Source organism: Sphaeramia orbicularis, chromosome 22, assembly GCF_902148855.1.
Source record: "Sphaeramia orbicularis chromosome 22, fSphaOr1.1, whole genome shotgun sequence".
Taxonomy (NCBI): Eukaryota; Metazoa; Chordata; class Actinopteri; order Kurtiformes; family Apogonidae; genus Sphaeramia; species Sphaeramia orbicularis.
Window position 1 is genome coordinate 41,240,362 of NC_043978.1, and position 20,005 is coordinate 41,260,366.

General features: G+C 37.4%; 3 protein-coding genes across 6 annotated transcripts in view; 1 reads left to right on the forward strand and 2 right to left on the reverse strand.

Annotated features, from left to right (window-relative positions):
* Window positions 1-695: 695 nt before the first annotated feature.
* On the reverse strand, window positions 696-6,720 carry slc66a3 (solute carrier family 66 member 3). Its single transcript, XM_030127625.1, has 7 exons — window positions 6,478-6,720; window positions 3,795-3,877; window positions 2,881-2,950; window positions 2,681-2,738; window positions 2,193-2,313; window positions 1,671-1,712; window positions 696-1,264 (listed from the first exon to the last, which is right to left on the reverse strand). Exons 1-7 carry the CDS (start codon window positions 6,621-6,623, stop codon window positions 1,167-1,169), a joined length of 618 nt encoding a protein of 205 aa, XP_029983485.1. The 5' UTR covers window positions 6,624-6,720; the 3' UTR covers window positions 696-1,166.
* Window positions 6,721-7,904: 1,184 nt separating this feature from the next.
* Window positions 7,905-10,256, reverse strand: cimip5 (ciliary microtubule inner protein 5). The gene is made up of 3 exons (XM_030127226.1): window positions 9,915-10,256; window positions 9,692-9,731; window positions 7,905-8,903 (listed from the first exon to the last, which is right to left on the reverse strand). Exons 1-3 carry the CDS (start codon window positions 10,136-10,138, stop codon window positions 8,706-8,708), a joined length of 462 nt encoding a protein of 153 aa, XP_029983086.1. The 5' UTR covers window positions 10,139-10,256; the 3' UTR covers window positions 7,905-8,705.
* Window positions 10,257-11,328: 1,072 nt separating this feature from the next.
* LOC115413426 (CAP-Gly domain-containing linker protein 4) overlaps window positions 11,329-20,005 on the forward strand; it is a 29,373-nt gene continuing 20,696 nt past the window's right edge. Inside the window, exons 1-7 of one of the 4 annotated variants that reach the window (XM_030126253.1) lie at window positions 11,403-11,438; window positions 13,812-13,869; window positions 14,695-14,841; window positions 15,815-15,954; window positions 16,553-16,646; window positions 16,807-16,968; window positions 18,496-18,614. In XM_030126253.1, the coding sequence (XP_029982113.1) occupies window positions 13,830-13,869; window positions 14,695-14,841; window positions 15,815-15,954; window positions 16,553-16,646; window positions 16,807-16,968; window positions 18,496-18,614 (702 nt within the window). In that variant the 5' untranslated portion in view covers window positions 11,403-11,438; window positions 13,812-13,829. Of the gene's footprint in view, window positions 11,439-13,811; window positions 13,870-14,694; window positions 14,842-15,814; window positions 15,955-16,552; window positions 16,647-16,806; window positions 16,969-18,495; window positions 18,615-20,005 lie in introns of all 4 variants that reach the window. The other 3 variants (XM_030126252.1, XM_030126255.1, XM_030126254.1) reach the window with 3 other exon arrangements.

Here is a 20,005-nt window from a genome sequence, read left to right on the forward strand (position 1 = left end):
ATTTTATGGACAAATAACATTACTGAACTTAGACCTGACCAACTGAACCAACCCCAGATCGTAACACTGCCCCCACAGGCTTGTACTGTAGGCACTAGGCATGACGGGTAAGTATTTCCTCACTAGAATTGATACAGGGTTTCTACAAATTAAATTTAAGATTTTTTAAGATTAGATCCTTAGAATAATTTAATGCTTATTTCGTGGCCATACTGGCAAATATTCCTGATTCCTAGAATTTAGGAAAATGTATTTATTTACTCCAATGCCTTGATTCCCACCATTCTGAGTTATTTCTCACCTGGGGCTGCAAAATAAGTGATGATTGGCTCCTAATTTCAATATAAATTATATCAATGGAACTGAGTAGACTAACATTACTGTCTTTGCAGCTTAGACATTTACAGGTACATTTAAACACAATACAGCCAACACGTTTATGGCAACAGAACTGAACCAAATCAAATTGAATGCCTCTTAAAGACTTTAAGGTATTAAATTCAGATTTGTAAATTGAAGACTTTTTAAGACCCTGCCGGAACCCTGTTAATAATTGTAACCTAGAAGCACAGTACTGTATTTGCATCTATGAGGGATGCATATTCATGTGTTTGACGGAAATAAGAGACATTAAAATCTTGGAAAACAAAGCGATACATTGAAATAACTGAACTAATTCAATTAATGCAGAAACACAAAGTAAGAAGTTGTCAAGTTTATTTTGCATTCTATTGTTTTTTTTAAGTAACAAATCTGAATACACCATGTGGATAAACAACACAGCATGATACATATGAGGAATGATAACATTGAGTAACAGTAATATCGGATTTATCAAAATAATTCACCTCCTTTATAAAATCTATTTAAATTGCAGTGTTTCTTATCCTGAGACACTTGGCTTGTGTTGTTTTTCAACTAAACAAGAATACTTTCTATACATTTAATAGGAAATGTCATTGGAATGTTAGAAAAAGGAATGTGCGGGTTTAATACTGAGGTAAAAAAACAATATGAAAAGCACAGATTATGGGTCAGATTTACAGAATATGCAAACAGAACCGTTTTAACCCATGAGTTCTACAGTAGTGGCTCTGTCCAGAATGCAGAAACAGTCTCTAGACAACAGGACCTGAAGACACGGCGGTGTGGCGGACTGTTACAGCTCAGTCTTCCTTCTTGGAGCTGCTGTGTTTTTGGTAGTAAAGGATCGTGAGCAGGACCCACATGTTCAACGACGTCATGACGATGAACCGCACCAGAACTGCGACAAAGGGGTAAACAGGCTTTATTAGATTCAGTATGAATACTAATGCAGAGGAAGGACTTGGACTCAAAACTGAGGGTTTAGGATGTGGTTTGCAGACTGTACGATACTAGAATAATAATACCAGCGGAGCTACATTTTCCCTTTGATTAAACATTTACACGATCTTCCTAAACAATCTACTTAAACATTTCCTTCTGCTATATACCACAGCTGGTGTTGACAATATCTTGTCCTTTCTAAGTACATAAAAGATGCAAATGTAACCCCACATCAGGCTTTTAACAGTGCATTTTCAAAAACATGAGCAGAACTAGCCATTTTTTAATGAGTTCCCACAAAAATAAAGATGTTATTTTTTTCCCACTTTGCCACATGTCCCATAGTCATTTGTAATTCTTACCCTGCATGTCTCCAGTTGTCACAGTGGTGGTGTAAATCCGTGCTAAAACAAACAGAAATGGAGTTAATGACATCCTCATTCTCAGAGAAGGCGTCTGATATATAATAAATGAAGCTCTGAATTGCTAATTTATCAAGCCAAGAGCTGGATAAACTGTATAATACATATTTATGACCTGAAACATTACAGTAGCAGCACTTTGGGGAGGAAGAAAAAGTCTGACAAATTGGTTTACTATTTCTGAATTCATCAGCGATGCTAAACACATCATTACGATGGACATATTACCATTATTGGTTCCAGGGACCAAACACTGATTCAGACCTGCCAATAGTGAAATTCACAGCCATTAAGTAGTCCAATGTGAGGACAGTGCATTCCATCAGCATTGGCAGTGAAAAACCCACGCAGAATTATTAGTCAGGGGTACAGAGCTGAGAAATACAACATCGCTCCTGGAAATGAAACGAAGCGTGCATCTGCAGGTAGAAAGAAGCTCTAGGTGTTCTGCTATTCACTCACCCATACATGTGTAGGTGGCCATGGCCCAGGAGAGGGCGCTAACCTGTCCTGCGTCTTTGGACCTCCACAGACACTGCAGCTGGGCAAACTTACTGGCTGCGCTGATGAACGTGCACAGGCTCTAAGAAGAAAGAGGAGGTGTGGGTCACGTAATGTCATGCACAGTTTAACACACCAATTCAGACTCATTTAACAGAGTAAAGTCAGACACTTTTTCGTAGCCTGTAAAAACCTGAAACCCTAACTCAAGGTTCACTGCTTGTACCTATTTATATGCAAAAATACCCTCGGGCACATTCATCTCATTAACCAAGAAGACCATTTGGCATTTATGAAGTCTGAGTATCTTCCTGTGGTGCAGAAGGTGCAATGAGCTCTAGATGACTTTCTGTTCAAATCTTCACCTCATTACTCCTCACTGATGACATGCCATTTCTTTGCTTAGAGACACACTCTGACTTATGATTGAAGTTTAAAAGATTTATTACCATCGCCAAATCTATGATCCACTTCTCCACAGTGAGAAGCCTCCAGCCGCCGACAAACCTGAACACACAACTTTAAGGCAACAACACGTGACGTTCAGCGAGTCGATATCAACAAAGGCCAGTGGGTCATTGATTTTCTTCTGCATTGAACCAGCACTTTCTTATTGATATCTGAAGGTGAAACAGCGGTGGAAGGATACACCAAGGTGTAGATGAGGCTCTGCTGGAGGCTGCCATTGTAGTGAAGAATCAGAAGCAGAAGAATGACATCTAAGGAAAGAGAAGTAGTTTAAGCATGAGTCATCTCAGGATAAATGATTCAAGTGCTGCACAATTCACACAAATGGATTAATTTTCCTTTCAGTGGATAGTAACCAGGTTTAGATTGTATCACTGGCTCATCCAAAGCAGATTTCTGTTGTTTACAAAGCTCAAACCTCTGCCATTAACTCTCAAAAGATAATCTATTTCTCTATTCATACAGTGTCTGCTTTGTTTCTGTTAGGTGTCAGGCACTGTTAAAGAAGATGGTTACCGTGGTTACTGGATGAAAAAACATGGAAAATACATTGTGTGTTAATGTCACTTCAAATACACGCCACGTCTTGAGACAAACCCTCCAGTTTAAGTAAGAACAAACCTCAAATGAGCTCAATTTCAATTTTATTTTGACTCTGGAGTGGATTATTACATACAGCTGAAAAACATGCACAAAAAAATCATGTTCTTTCAATTGTGACAAAAACACTTTTAGCGGGAATTGTAATTTTCAATCCAATTAAAAAGTGATTAAATTATTAAAAATGATTATGTGATTTCTGCTGGGGCCTGCACCCAACAACCTAATGTGATTAGTAATCTTTATAAGACCACGATGCTTCATTTATGATTATATGTTGAGACCAATTGCGCTATCCATCTTGTTGCTGCAAGTTGGATACAGCACTTTGATTAATATCTAACAACAGTTTGATTACTTTTTAGCTTAATATATTGCATTAAACTGGTTCAATTAAAAAAAAAAAAAAAAAAAAACCCACACAATATCCTGGACATATTCTGCTCTTGTTGCCATAAGCAACATATGGCTCTGACGCAAATGAAGACAACTCACCTTGAGCAATGAGAATGGGATATTCCAGGTAAGTCGGAGGTGGGTAGTCATAGTACATCTGGTACGTTACAAACACAATGAACCTGTAAAGCAGATGGTGTCAGGTTATTACGTTAAAGGGTGATGTACAGTTGATTAAACTGAAACACAAAAGGCGAGGTGACATGAATGCAGTGCTGAAGTTTCTATGACAATAAACACTCAGAAAGAAACTCACACAAAGAAATGTCAAATGTTCCCCATGTCACATGGCTGACAATGAAACTAACTGACCTCAAAATGTTTTAAAGTGCAGGTTTACAGTAAACTCCACATGGCATGCTCATGAGCACAAATGAGCTAAATATGAGATGGATGAGTTTGTGTGGATCAATGTCCCGGCGTAATCATTATAAATCAATAAAACTGTACTTCAATGCAGCTTTAACACTAGAATGGCCAAGGAAAGCTATATACCTAAAACACCATCTATCCATGCACCCGGAAATTTCATTTCTAGTATAGAATAACATACTCTGTCATTTCCTTAGGGTATTTTCTTCATAAAGAAAATGTGACAAGCTAGGTTTAATCATCTGTGTTTAGTCTAGTTACCCCACCCCCCGATGGGGAGGCAAGGGGTATTGTTTTTGGTTCGATTTGTTTGTTTGTTAGCACTCTAGCAGCAAAACCATTGGTTGAATTCAAACCAAATTGGGCTTATATATTGCCAATGACCCAGAATAAATGTCATTACATTTTGGGAAATGTAGGTCAAAGTTAAATTTTTTATGACTTTTTGAAAATCTTCCCATTTACTTATAATTGGTGAAATATGAGCAAGGGGCGGGTTTAGTTGTGCCTGGCACCACTTGTTTTATAAACAAAACATCTTTATAAACATTAAGTGCTTTCCATGGCTGTTACTGCACATCAGTCTGAAGGATCTGAAAATGGGTATTAGAAGAAAATATTTGTTTATGTTGTCAATAAATCTATTGTAAGCTGTTATAAATTAAATGCTGTCGACTGAGACGTTTTAGCATGAACTGCACAAAAATAAATGTATTTGTATTGAACTAAATTATAACAGGTGGAGATAATGGGTATAAATGCTCGTATTTTTCATCTGGGTTTATCTTGATCATATTTGATAATAGGGAATGCAACTAGAGCTGCAACAATTAATCACTTAACTGATTACTACATTCATCAACAACTATTTTGATGACTCAGAATCAGTTTGAGTAGTTTTTTTGAGGAAAAAAAAGGTAAAAGTGTCAGATTTTTTCTTGTTCAATGTGAATATTTGCTTGTTTCTTTCATCCTCTGTGACAGTAAACCCAGAATATTTGACTTGTAACCAAATAAGGCATTTAACATTGCCATGTTGTGCTTTAAAACACTTTACCACCATTTTCTGACATAGTACAGAGTAAATAATTACTTGATATGATAAACAGACTAATCAGCACTGAAAATAACAGCTAGTTGCAGCCGTAGATGCAACAACACAATCTGAATAAGAGTCAAAATGTGAGGGACTTTTTATTTTTTATAACCTAGTCATTCCAAACAAAAAAACAGCTGTGGGTAATTTTACCCTCTGGCGGATCTAGTGTTAAAACAGACACAGATGCATGCTGTGAGTGGAGAATTTTCCAGCTACTGGAAGCAGCAACATCATAGATCCATGAGGGATGACAGAGTGAATCTAAGCCTGTTTAACCAGAGAAGATGCTTTTCCTGGACTATGGCCCGTTTTGCAATTTGAGTTTATAAAATAAATTGGTTTTCGCATAAACCTCCCACCCAGTGCAGCTTTGAAGGTTGGCTTTTTCACAGTAGCATGCACAATAACAGCAGGCCATTGCTCACCAGCACAGTAGAGACATTTAGGGCAGCGGTGCTACTGCCAGGCACCAAAGGAGAGATAATACACAGAGTTACACAGCCTGACAGAGGAGATGCCAAGCTGCTCTCCACCAAACCAAACACAGCATCTACAACAGCTACAAGCACAAATCTCTGAGCAGAATTTTTACCACCCCAACAAGAAACACTGTGCAAAGTCGATTTAATGTGTTTAAATTCTCTACCCCAGACTCAGGTAAACACATTTAGATTAGTGTTGACACAAATGTCAGGAGAGACTACACTGTAATTTCCCAGTTTGGGATAAATAAAGTACATCTATCTGTCTATAAAGGCCAAAATCACAACCCTATGAGTGAGAAGTTAATATTTATCTGGTGTTATAAACATCCAGCATTCAGGGTAGGATTACTTAGTAGCCAGATTTTGGGTTTACTGCTGGATCAAATCTCTACTTGTCCTAGTTGTATATTAAATACAGGTTAAATAGGACAAATAGATTCTCTTTACATGAATCCGAATTGTCAGTGTCTAAAAACAAAAATAATTATCATGGATATTATGAAATAGTTAACAATAAATACAAAGAATTAAACATACAAAAAAAAAAAAAAGCTCTCTGCATTTTATTTTATTTATTTATTTTTTTCTGAATGGAACCTGAAGAACAGGAAGACAACGCCACATCAATATTTACCAGTATTAAATAATGTAAATCAACCCTTATCCAGTCATGTAACTATTCTATACTTTGTACGGTTTAAGGAATATATGTATACAAAAGTAAAACTGAGTCTAAAACAAACAACTCATAGTGAAACTCACACACCCGGTCAGTTCCAGGAGGAGGCTGTTCAGACTGACTCCTGCCGTGGATTTCGCTCTCATCAGCACAAAGATCTGCGGAAACTTCAGCACCATGCACACGAACAGGGTGCTGAAGTTGGCCATGTGTAGTAAAGTATCCGACTCCATTACGTGGGTGAGAAAATAAAAAATAAAGATGCCAACTTTAGTCAGATTTCAGTCGCGCTTTACAAAACTGGCAGCCTTTCTCTACAGCTGTCATCATCCGGAATTCAGCAAGTATTTCCGTTTTGTCCTTTCAAAGTAAAATAATTCATTATCTTGTTAAACACATAAATCTGATAAATTTCGGTATTGTTAGGTGTTTTGGTGATAGATAGATAGATAGATAGATAGATAGATAGATAGATAGATAGATAGATAGATAGATAGATAGATAGATAGATAGATAGATAGATGGGTTATTTTATTTTGAAGGCTGACGATTTCTTCTTTATGAGTTCGTTAGCTTGATACAGCTTCCTGTCAGCCAGCATCTTCCACTTCCGCATACATCTACTGACTGCTGATTGGTTCGTTTTTCTCAATTTAAACAAGCGTTTAACGTCTTCTATTTACCTTGTGATACCTTCTAATCTTAACCCTTTCATGCATGAATTATGAGAACCTTAGTTGAGGTTTTTTTTTTGGTTTTTTTGGTTTTTTTTGAGTGTTTTTATTCCTCCTTTGGCATGAAAAAAAAAACAATGATATTGAGGTTTTTTATTCATAGATTTACAAAAATTTTCACTCAGCTACACCATGAATTTTTTTTCTTGAAGCAAAGAAACATGTATTTAAAACCCAATATCATAAAGTGATATGAAAACAGTGAAATGAAACCATGTTCAATGTAGCTAATCGGATGTTTTCTCACATTTTAACATATTCTAATACTAGTTATTACTCACTTCATGGAGATAATATGCAAAAAGTAACAATTAACAATTGATTTCCACTCAAGAACCAATCAAGAACTGCAAAGTTACAGTAATGGTATGAATTGCAGTTCATGAGATGATGCATAAGTGTCCACTGTGTTGGTTGATATGGAATTAAAACAGCTAAACCCATGAATATACAAGAGAAAAGCTGTAGAATAACTGTCCACTGTAATGACCACTATGCATGAAAGGGTTAAATAAACATATGTTGATTATTATGCGGAATTATAGGCTCTTTATTTATTTGCTGCAGGTACTTGATGGTAGCTAATACATGTCTTTATTCCTGACTTCCCCTCAAATGACACTACAAAAACTCAATAAAAACTTACACTGAAATAAATAAATGAATAAATAAACACAGAAACAACATCCATAACAATAAGAGCTTTATTCCACTGCAACATTGATAATTACAGTACAGTACAATGAAGACGAAGATGGAAATCCTTCAAATTTACTGTGTGCAAATATCAAATTTAGACAGAAGGACAGCGAAGAACAATATCATAGAATGACAACACATACGAAAGGCCATTCTAAGGCAGCTGCAATACAACACAACACAGAAACCTGAGATATGTTTCCTTAAGTGCACGTGCGTATAAACATCATCATCAAACTGTAAAAACTAAACAAATATGATTCTAATAGCTTCCCCTTTGACATATGGCTTACACATCCTAGGAAAAAATGCTGCAAGAGTTTTAATATTTTAAAGGAAACCATTTTAGAAAGGCAACATGTACAACTATAAGATTTCCATGCTCTAAGTTATTTTCTTATAACCTCCTTCAAACTAAAGGGAATGAGTTCAAGTATCTACAGCCATCTTTTCCTCTCCTTTTATTTACACTCTACATTTTTCCTTTTTCCATTTGTTGCTTGAATGGGTTCCTTAAACAGACACAAATGTAGGCTATTTGTGACCCAATGTTTCATTCATCCAAATGATCAGGTGTCTAGTTAGATTATCAAGTATCTGAGAATTAAGCTCAGATGACATGAATCTGATATGCCTCTGTCTTAATGCTTACTTGTCGTCATCAGTGAGTAAATGCCCTCAGAATTAGCTGTTATTCTGAATGTAAAACCACCAAAATAGCCACAAAATATGAAAGATGAAGCTGAACTGCAGAAAGTGCCACACCTAGTCAAACCCACACCCCCATGAGTTTCCGATTTTCCATCTAAAGTGTCCAAAAAGCAAAGGGAAAAAGATCTGATGTGCAGAGTTTCAGATGTCAGGTGAATTGCTTCCAGAGGTCTAACAGGGCAGCATTTCTGGATCCTGTTTTCGCTTGCGGTGGCTGTCAGACCAAAGCAACAATCTGTCCAGTCTAACCAGTTCATTCCCCAGAGAAGTGGACAATCTGCTGCCCAACATTTGGTTGGATGTGTTGGGGATACGATCAGAGAACAGTGACACATAGCTGGGTAAAGGCTCCTCTGACCTCCACTGTCCCTGCACAAAGAGGAGGGAAAGCCGCATTACAATACTGCCGCACATTTTAGTTGGATAATGACTTGGAAATGAAATTAACGTTCAATTATCAGGGAAAAATGAGAATGTAGGATATTTTACTTTTAGTATGGATTTATTTAAGTAGAATAATTATATATTATAAGAACTAAGTTTTTAATTCTTGACTTCAAGCTAAATATTTGAAAAGACATCAGTAATATTAAGCTGTTTATCATATGGAAAGGGCAGCCTGTTCATCCAGATGAATGTTAATGTATTAATGTTTATGAACATTTACAGACTTGGTTTATTCTACTTTTAAAAAATAAATAAATAACATAAAGAGCTGATGACATAAAAAAAAAAAAAGTGAAACAGTTCATAAGTAAAATTAGAAAGTTCTTCCCAAAAATTCACAGTGACACTACTGGAGATGTCTTTCTGAAGGTAAATGTTATAGTGAACTGATATAGAGGGATTTACCAAACCTGGCCACCCCACATTAAGTCTTATTAATTACTTGTGCATGAACTGTGTGTAGACTGTTAATAAGTCCTTTAATACCATCTTCCAGACTCTTTATAATTGGTGCCTTATTGTAACATGGCACCAAAAGTGCTCAGCCAGTAGGCTATACTTACAGCCTTAATGTTTTGTTTTTGTTTGTGTTTTTTTTACCAGTTTGAGCCAAGTTTTTATTCTGCTGAGAAAAGACCAACACAACAGCCTGAGGTTATATAGGTAGGAGTGAATAAGTCTACTAAATTGATAATATTGTCAAGTCTTACCAGTTGATCATAGTTCCTGAGAAAGTTCCAGTTCTTCTCCCTGTGAACCATAATATCAGTTTAACATTCTCTCTTCCACTGTCTTGATCATCTATAATAATCTCAGAGGGTCATTTGGCCTCTGGAACCGACACAATATTCTATTAGTGTCTCCAACTTTCTCCAAAGTTTGTGTTACAGTTTTGTTTTTTTTTTTTTGATAAATTCCCAAGGTTCTTCTCACCATTCCTGGACTCTTCTCCTCTCGTTCCATACCAGCTCTCTCCAGATCTGATCCTGTTTAACGGGGTCATCTCTGTCTGAGTTGTGCGCCACAGGCACCGGTTCCCCTTGTGTGTAGCGCATTTTAGCAGCCGGAGCCTGGGTTGTTCTCGGTCGGGTCCCGTTGGATCTCTCCGGTAACCGGTAGCCTGCAGAGGATGCACGTCTAGCATTGTTCAGCTCCATTTCCTTTTGGATTAAAATAAAGTGCAGCTCTTTTATTCCCTTAAAATGAGCAGATGGCCTGTTGCGCGTAGCCGGCAACGCGGTGACTGAGGTGAAGTGTGTGGAGAAATCACTGCCAGTGCTCCAGCAGTTGTGTTGACGTTTCCTTGGCAACGGCACACAGGGAATAGGCAGAGGATACTTTCTTCAGCAGCTGAGGGCGAATAACAGCACCATAACAATTTCCTGTAAACTGTCAGGTCACGGATACAGAATCAAAGTCACGCAGTTTGGTGTGAACTGAGGAAAGGTCTTAAACACAGACATGGGCAGCGGCATCCCATAGTGTGGCAATGAGTAAAGAGCAAGTGTTCTATTATAGACTAATATTTACACTGTGCAGGTTTAAGGCTCTGCATAAAAAACAAAATCAGGTTTCTAAACAACACATTATTTATATCCCTGTAAAATAGGATTAACTAAAAAAAAAAAAAAAAAGCCTATATTTCACAATTAAAGATGGGTTAACCTGATGCATCTGCTATGATTTTTGAATAGAATTCTTCAAAGTATTTATGACCTGGATAACCTGACTTCAAATAAAAACTAGGCTTCTTCTTAATAGATTAATCATGCATAGTATAAACATTTGGGGACAGTTAATTAAACTCCACTATAATAAATTCCCCTAAACTACTTGTGCATCGTATCTGTACATTTACTATAATAATGTACTAATAATTGTACTAGTATTGTTCCATGTATTTCAAACTGTAGATTGATTTAATCTGATTTGATGGACCTAGATGAATGCATATGTTGTGTGACCTGCATTATTCCTTTGAGGTCCCTATAGATCAAGGTAATGTAGTGGTGGAGACCAACACAGAGGGAAGACGAAGGGAAATCAGTGTCTTTTTCTAGAAACAGTGGATGCTTATCATAGTTCATTGTTTCAGATGTTAATTTTGTTTAATTATCTATAAACGACAAAATTGATTTCAGATTTAGCTTGATTTGAATAATAAAAACAATACAGAGTCTTGATCATTTTTCACATTTTTCTGTCATTTATTCTTATTTTATTTTATTGTCATCTTTTTATTTTATATTTTATTTATTTGTTATTTTTATACTATATTTCATTGCAATTATTTTGAAGACAGGAAGTAAGTAAGAAATGCTTTTATTGTGAAGGCTGAATGCTAAAACCGGAAGCATGCTAGCCATGTAACATCCCTCACTTGACAGAAATTAAATTCGCTGCTGGCTTTCTAGGCACCTTACCCATGAGCGAATTGAGACAAGCACCGCGGTGAAGGTAAGTTAATTTTTCAATGTACTGTTAGATATTGTATAACTTGCAGTACATTTATTCGGGCTCTTGCCTGTAAAGTATGTTTTAGTAGGCAAGAAGGCTTGGGCCAATATGAGAGCTAGATAACACTGCCTGTGAGATGCTAACGTAATTGAACAGCAACAGAAGGAAGACGTTTAGTGTTTAAAGCAACTTTTTCTTCATTACTTGAACATGAAATAAGCAGCTGCTAAATGATTAATATTTTCTGTAGCAGGCAGCAGTTAATTACCATAGTGTTATTGTAGCTCTAGCCGGTTTTTAAACATATGCTAGCCAGCTAACAGCCTGTCAGATGTGATGCAAACGAAGTTGACGCTTAATCAATTTAATGAAGGCATTAGGACAGAGTATAAGCTAACTAAGCACCAGCTGCCTCAAGTACTATTAACTCATAGAGATAAGAGAGTGGCCACTTATGGGTAGGTTGACCCTCCCTGGCTGTAAGAAATGAAACAGGCTAACGCTAGGATGATACAGGAAATAGCCAGGTTATCTTATATGTAGTAGTACACAACTAACAACCCACTGAAATACATGAAACCCATTACTGCTGCTGAAGCTTTAATTCTACTATTGATATAGAGGTGGATAGTTGAAAATAACTTGTAAGACTTCACTTGGCTGTGACTTGATTGATTGATTGATTGATGGATGGATGGATGGATGGATGGATGGATGGATGGATGTACACAGGTGTGCAACAGCACATGATGGATTATATTGAACATAGCATGTACAGTGGGTGATTTCATTGTAGGATATAGGTTGGTTGAGCTTAATTTAACATATTACTGTTGAATAATGTTTTCAATAAAGCTTTTGATGCATTCATGTACACTGCAGTTGCACAACACAGGTGGTCTTAATTATATGGGATAGGTAGCAGGTGTGGCAATGAGCTTCTGAGCTGCTAGTTTGGAGATGTGATATGCAGCAGCAGAGAGGATGAGTAGGGTGACATCAGAGGTCTGACAAACAAGGGGAGGCTTATTGGAAGAAGTAGGCCATTGTTCCAAGTCACAATGCCATGTAATAATCTCTAGACAGCCAGTCAGTGACCTCAGACAGGCATAAGGCATTTAGACAACAGCATTGAAACTACTAAAAATATTATTTCAATGACAAGTGTCTATAAATCTGCTCACAAACTCACAAACCTCAGGCTCACTGCATTGAAGTATGTTTGTGACACTTATTGCTTAAATGTCTGATCATGTTCATTTGGTGTAATTTTTAGAAGAGTTTCCATTCACTGTCCTGAACACAGCTGGATGTTACCAGCTGAATTATCATATGTCCAACACTGTCTCCATTGTTTAAGGTTTGATGAGTGTTTTTTGAATTTATGCCATTTCTTTGCACCCCCAACAGAGATGCATCAGATGTCATTTTAATTGTATGTTCCAGTGTTCAGCGCCTATGAAAAATGGTTCTTCTCATAAGGTGTAGTAAAATAATAGTAGGCTTATAAAAGAATTCCATAAAATGAACAGGAAGAAACAATTAAATAGTTGGTCACATTACTTTTGTATGACGATAAACTGTTAATTAAAATTTTAAGATGACAGCCTTACACGTCATCATAAAAACATATATGAAGTTTTTGTATTTTGTTTCTCATCACCAAAGGAAGTCCCAACATAGTCATATTTCTTTGAGTTAACTTACATAGCCACAAAACTCCTTTTTTTTCCCCACATTTTCATAATCTTGAAAATGAAAAATGAATAAAATACATTTTGTTTCAAAGTGACTTATTAGTCAAGATGTCTTGTTCATAAAGGTAGAAAACTTTATTTCTTTTTCACTTTTTTTTGGTTTTTTTTTTTAGCTGTCACATGCAAAGATAGTTCCACAAACTCCCACTTCTTGATGGTTATTGTGCCTGTGGGTGCTTTAGCAGGGTGGATGCTTGCTGTCAGGGGGAATTGGACCTGACTGTCCACATGAAAGACAGTCCTTCTGATCGCAACCACCACTTTACTGCCCCTTTTCTCACTGTTTGTTTGAACTGTCACCCTACAGCCACATTCTCTGCATTGTGGCGGTTATGGTTGACTAGTCAGATGAGGTGGCAGGCAGGTCAGTGGTGCACACAAGTGGAAAGCGAGAGTGAGTGACATTCCAGCCGAGGAGGACAGTGAGAAGTGAGAACACCATGCCTTGAGAGTGTAGGCTACAGGCTGTAAATAGCTGTAGACCTGGCAATGACAGGATCAACAGGGTATAATCAGTTAGAAGGGCTGTGTTATTGGAGATTGAGCAAGGGGCTATTTTAGGAAATGACTAGCCTAGGTGTTCCACTGGATACTGGTCGTGTCTTTTGATTTTTAGACTAGCTGTGAAGCTTTCATGGAGACCAAAACAAAAAAGGATAAAGAAGAAGATGACAGTGAGTGCTGGTTGATTAGCTCTCAGTTTCAGTGTTTCCTTTCCAGGACTGTGTGCTTCTACTGCTGTTTGTCTCCATCCCACAGGTTTCCTAGTACAAAATAGCATATAAATATAGCTTAGTCTACTAGCTTAGCATATGTGTACATGTTATTTTGTTCAGTAGACTCCTAGACAAAAACTTATACTCCTACTCTGTTCTTGACAGTCAAAACTTTTAGTCACATTTCTTCTGTCTGTATCTCAGATTATCTTGAGGATCTGGCAGTTAGATGGATTCTTTCTTGACTTGTAATCATTATATATCTAATCTTCTACGATACTACAGCATTACACTGGAGACGATATGTTGCGCTCCTTGTTGCCATAGCACAGTCTACTCATGTACAAAATATTAATCTTGCAATTTTTTACTGTTCTGTGCTGTGTGTAGGATTTTCAACTTTTAGTATTGCGCTGAAGTGCAGACTCGACACCTGAGTGGCACTGTCAGCCTTTACCTCAGAGAAAAATCCTGAGTCAGTTTTGCTGGGAGTTGAGTTTTCCATTTCTCACTCATTTAATGTTGAACGAACGAAGGCTTCACTGAGTTTGTGGTATTTATATGTTCATATTACATATTCTGCCTAAAGTTTTAATCGGTATGTGGCACTGTGTTGACATAGGTGAAGAACTGACAGTCTTATTATTTGTTTCTATTTTAATATTCAGTTTATGAAGCTTGAGTAAAGTGATGTCTCTTCATAAAATGAGAGGTGCCCTTCACTGCTTGGTGGAGATTAGACCTACTTGTGTTCTCAGAATAGGATTTCTAATATTGTTCCAGCCACAGGCCCTGAGGGGGAGATGACTAAGGAGGATGTTTCAGAGCCTGTCGAGGGGGACACTGTCCTGGGCTGCCACACTAGACTCTCTTCCCATCAGCGGCCAGTCATCCACCAGGTGGCTTCTGCACCTATGCCCAGTGACTGTGGTAAGGGTCCACACAAACACACACCGAGACTTGGGAGATTATAGGCTAATTGACTTACTCACTGTTGAACTACCTGAATTTGGGAACTGTTATCATTGCTGTTTTTATTATACAATTGAAGTGGTAATCGGCTGATTAATCACCGGTGACATTACCCATCAATTTTTGATTACTGACCATTTGATCAGCCCCAGCACCAGTGGAAAGAATAATTAAGATTCAGAAGTTAATCGTGTCTGAAATGATCATCTGGACATCCTGATGGGACAAGAGATGGAGACATAACTATTCTGAATAATGATTCCATAATGATGTTTAGAATATATCTTTATCACTTAATGTCCATTATATCAGAACTGTGACGAGTTAACAAGTAACACTAGAAGGAGATGATGATGACTGTCCATTCCTCCATTTTTTGGTGATTGCCAATTAGAGCTTAGTCCAGTGTATTTGATGGAATATACCTCATTTTGCACAATCATGTCAAGCAGGGAACATGAAATCAGCTGACAGTCCTCAGTCTCTAATCCCATAATAATTTGAATTAAAGTCAGCACATAAGGTTGTTAAATATGTCATACAGTCACTAAGCACATGCAAGTATTGACAGTACCTAAATTATGTGTTGACATTCACAGTGAATGGCTGTGTCCATTTGTGTTGAGCTGCAGTGGGAATCTCTAATGCTTCATTTGATTCACGGCATGTCATCCACTATCACATGAGTTCATTCGCTTCTGCAAACACAACAAGGGCATTTCCTAAGATTAGTAATTCGATCGAATCGAGTGAACAGTCCTTTACAGAAAGTTAATGCTTGTCTGGGTGATAGAGATTGACACAGTTCGCACTCTTTCTATACTGTACAGACACAGGGTATGGAGCATTAGGCTTTGCCAGTTCCAATGTTGAAAGTAAATAAGATTTCAGTGGATAAGTGTTTGTGTTCTGTCTCTCCCATTATCTCCAGAGTTTTCCTTCTTTGATCCCAGTGAGCCCCAGTGCAGGGAGGTACTTGTGGATCCCAGCACCACCATCCCAGAGCTGTTTGCTGTCCTCAGACAGTGGGTGCCTCAGGTTCAGAAGAACATCGACTTAATTGGCAATGAGGTGACTCATCATTTTTCACCATCCCTGTGCTCTGATATGGTTGAACTGTAGTACATTTCCACACGTGTTTGTCCATCCTTGAATTTTTAAAGTAACTTCTGAAATACTTCATAATTGAGTATATACAAAAAGATGAACAAATGCTTCCATTACCTCATTGCTCATTCTTATGATCAATCATTTCCATACCTAATTGGGAAATATGTTTCCTAAAAGCACCAGATTATTCCCAAATGAAACACATCTGTTCTTTTGATTCTGGTGAAGGCCTCGCTAACCCACTCCCAAACCACCTCCACTTAGTTATACAAAATACCTGCAATGCAGCAAATTCTGCAGGGAAGCACTTGTCTCAAGGGTAAAAGCAGGCATTTATTTTCTCGTATTTATAGGTCCCAGCCTTGAGCAATAAATGTCTTATTTTGATGTCAATTTGCAAAACACTTTAATACATTTCCATATGAGTAGAGTTTTTAGAGTCCCAGCATTCTTTTCATTCATCAGACAGAAGTTCCCCTTAAAAACCTATTATGTAATATTCCTGCATAGTGACACCAGTCGGCCATAGTGACACATTGCATATCTTTTCTTTGCACAGATCCTAAAAAGAGGCTGCGGTGTGAATGATCGTGATGGCCTGACAGATATGAGCCTCCTGCACTACTGCTGCAAAGCTGGGGCTCCAGGCATTGGTTAGTATTGATACAGTGTTGAATAAATGGCACAGACATTTACACTGTATTGTCTATTGTGTATCCTGTTACTGTGTCCACTCAGCATAATACTGTTAGTAACTGTTAATTTATCAACATTACACTCTCGGTGCTAATGCGTTGCTGCAATGTTTCTCAGGTGATGCAGAGACAGCAGCCAGTTTTGCCCGCCAGCTTCTTGCCCTCGGTGCTGATCCTAACCTCCGCTCTCGTTGGACTAACATGAGGGCATTGCACTACGCTGCCTACTTTGATGTGCCCCAGCTTATCCGGGTGGTGTTGCAGGCGTCTCTGCCTGGAGGTAAAAGGAGAGCGGAGAGGAAGTTCACCTAGGCAGGCAGTACAGGGCAAACATTTCTATTATCAAAACCAGCTGCAGCAGCAAAAGGATTTAGTAAAATGTAATTTTCTTTATGAGCTTACTTTTCCTTTACTTGTTTGGTCTACATTTACCAACATCAGTGGTGAGATTCAAGCTCTGTGAAGCTCAGCATATGCAGTTTGTGTTGTTCTGAGATGTTGATTCTTTATCTCAGGGGTGAGGTTGCATTATGTCCACTGGTGTGGATGTGTATACGAATAAAACATGTTCATAGGCTCCAGCGTGAATTCATGTCTTTGGATTAAGGGACACTTTAATTACGTTAATGAAGTCCATAACATAAAATGCCTCTTCAGCAGCAGATGGTAGTGATAAGCAGAAAAACACATCATCTACAAAACATCTGCAAATAAAAGCGGCTTCTAAAAAAGTACGGACTAAACTTTTTCTCCTAGTAAATTATATATTTTTGAGACTCAGTGTTTTCGTATCATTACTCTTGCTTCTTAAAGGTATTGCTCAATTTACAGTATGTTTAGAATTTTTTTAAAGCAGTCTTCACCATTTTAAATAGTGCACTTTTGACATTTTTGTAGTTTCTCAAATGAAGGAAGTTATTGCAGTGAAAAAAAAAAAAAGCACAGATCCTGGATAACAATATCTATGAATACAAACGGTTTCTTGCTGATGTGGAAAAAGATTCAGACCTGAGAGTACTGATTTTATTTCTGAATCGGCCATACCTGATGAGTGTTCATGACCTCAGTTTTGAACACAGAATTCGGATTAGGTATTTATTTACACTAACTGTATACATAATGTATGTAATTAAAACATAACCTATAAATGCTTCTTGTAGTGTTTTGACAATGTAGTGTAGGTTTTCAGTGGATTTAATGGTGTTAAGGGACAAGGATCGGCAGCCTCTGTGTTATATCTGTTATCTACAGTCTTTTAACAGCATAGGCATTTGAGTGGTGTTATGTTTTTATGTTATTTTATTGTGGTGGTGGGTGGGGGTTATATTTCTGTCCCTTGATTATATAATAGTGGTTTGCAGGCTTTTTCTGGATTTAGATAATATTTTGATTGCCTTTTGCTTTGGCTCAGTAAACAATATTAAGATAACAGAGAAAACCTTGTTCTTGATGTTTTTTTTTTCTGACAAGGTCCATTCATTATTAATTTCTGAGCATTCCATCATTAAAAAAAGCCCAGCAGCTTTGCACCCTTACAAACGTGTAACACACTGTATCTTACTTAAGGATTATTTTCAGTAATGTTTTCAAGCAAACATTAGTGGAGCTAATGTCACATGCACCTGTCTTTACCTGTCCTTATTCTGTTGAGGCAGATTTTGTAGATAGTGAGTTTAATAGTAGTCATTATTGCATTCATCGTATTTTGAGTTGAGGTAACTGTAAAAGGTGAATCAAAAAGTGGTGTATAGAAGAAAAATGCCAATATGTCCTGTTTATTTATTTATTTATTTATTTTCCCTTGTAGAGATAGACGCTACCTGCAGTGACTTTGATTTTGGCACCGCCCTGCACATCGCTGCATCGAATCTGTGCACCTCAGCTGTGAAATGTCTTTTGGAGCTGGGAGCAAACCCTGCTTTCAGAGTAAGTTGTATTGGTCTCCTATACACTGTTCTCTTACACCCCAGCTGATGTGTTAGCTTTAACATTCCAGTAAGCTTGAAAAATTTGAGTTTTTTTTATCAAGTGACTCAACATTAATATGTTAGATCCAGTGCGATCACCCACTTCCAGATTTTTTTTGTGTGCAACTATTCTTTTTTACTTTGCCAAGTCAGCATTCACTACAAGTTCCCAAATGTGCCCATCAAGTAGTAAAGTAATCATATAATAGTTCATCAGTCATCAATTAAAATCAAGTCAGAATGTAAATATTTTGTTTTTGAAAGCTATTAGGTCTTTTTGTGCCTCAATTCTGATGTTAGATCATAGCTATATTAAGAAACGAGGGAAAAGATGTAGGAAATTGCATGCAGAAAAGGTCACCTGGAATTAAAGTAGGGACACTGCTTTTCATGCTCTGTGTTCTTACCACTCAGCTATTAGGCTGCCCTGATTAGTGTGTTAGTGCAGCTTCACAGACCACGGATTGTCACAGATTGCTTACTTATATATTATGCATCTGTCTTTAGTTTGTCCTAGTTTGAACCTCCTTGAGAGGATGGAATCTTCCTCTTGACACCACATTACAAGCTTGGACTGCTGATGCACTGTGGGCTCATTTAACTCCTATAAAAGAGCATGCTTGGAACTTGGATCAAAGCAAAAGGGGGAGAGTGGAAAAATACTGCTGCTCTGTTTTTATGGCTCTTTTTTAATGGCATCTTATCAAATACACCAATCAGTAGATGTCTTACTTTATTCCTTACTTATGTTACATGCAGCCTTTACTGAACACTGCAAATGGCTTGCTTATGTCCTCTGTTTACCTGCTGGTCATGAAATCTAAGAAAACTTAACAGAAGTAATTTACATTCATGAGTATTGTATTGGGTCTCTTCTGGATACAGCTTCTGTGCTCAGTATTGACTACATCAGTCCCAAATGGAAAATTCAGTCCTAAATTCACCAACCATTACATCTTCAGAGCGTTTATTTAATGCAATCTGAGCTCCTTTATTTACTGCATTAAATCATTTAACAGATTGCAATCTTTTAGTTTCTCTGTCAGGCTCAAGATTTATTTCATTTCAGATTTTCTCTTGCACACATTTCCTGTTTGGTGTTTTCTGACTCAGCTGGCAGATAACACCTGAGAAGGCAGTTGTATGGAATACAGATTACCAAGATATGGCTTATTCTTCAGGTTTGTGTTTAGTTTTTTTTTTTCTTCAGTCTGTCACAACCTCCATATTCTGTAGGAAAAACCTCAGCCCAGCTAGAGGTTGCCTGGGGCTATTTGATATCAGAATCCTTTTCATTAAACAAAAGGGTTTCCATATTCAGTAAAGCTGTTTGTGAATTGTTTTTTTTTT

Bases quoted from the DNA above. Each gene is read 5' to 3' on its own strand.
- slc66a3 (XM_030127625.1), bottom strand. From the start codon at position 6,623: ATGGAGTCGGATACTTTACTACACATGGCCAACTTCAGCACCCTGTTC. The intron at 2,739-2,880 runs GTATCCTTCCAC...TTGTGTGTTCAG, and splicing joins AGCCTCATCTACACCTTGGT to GTTTGTCGGCGGCTGGAGGC. The intron at 2,314-2,680 runs GTAATAAATCTT...CTTTCTTCTTAG, and splicing joins GGATCATAGATTTGGCGATG to AGCCTGTGCACGTTCATCAG.
- cimip5 (XM_030127226.1), bottom strand. From the start codon at position 10,138: ATGGAGCTGAACAATGCTAGACGTGCATCCTCTGCAGGCTACCGGTTA. The intron at 9,732-9,914 runs GTGAGAAGAACC...TATGGTTCACAG, and splicing joins AGGAGAAGAGTCCAGGAATG to GGAGAAGAACTGGAACTTTC. The intron at 8,904-9,691 runs GTAAGACTTGAC...CTCTTTGTGCAG, and splicing joins TCAGGAACTATGATCAACTG to GGACAGTGGAGGTCAGAGGA.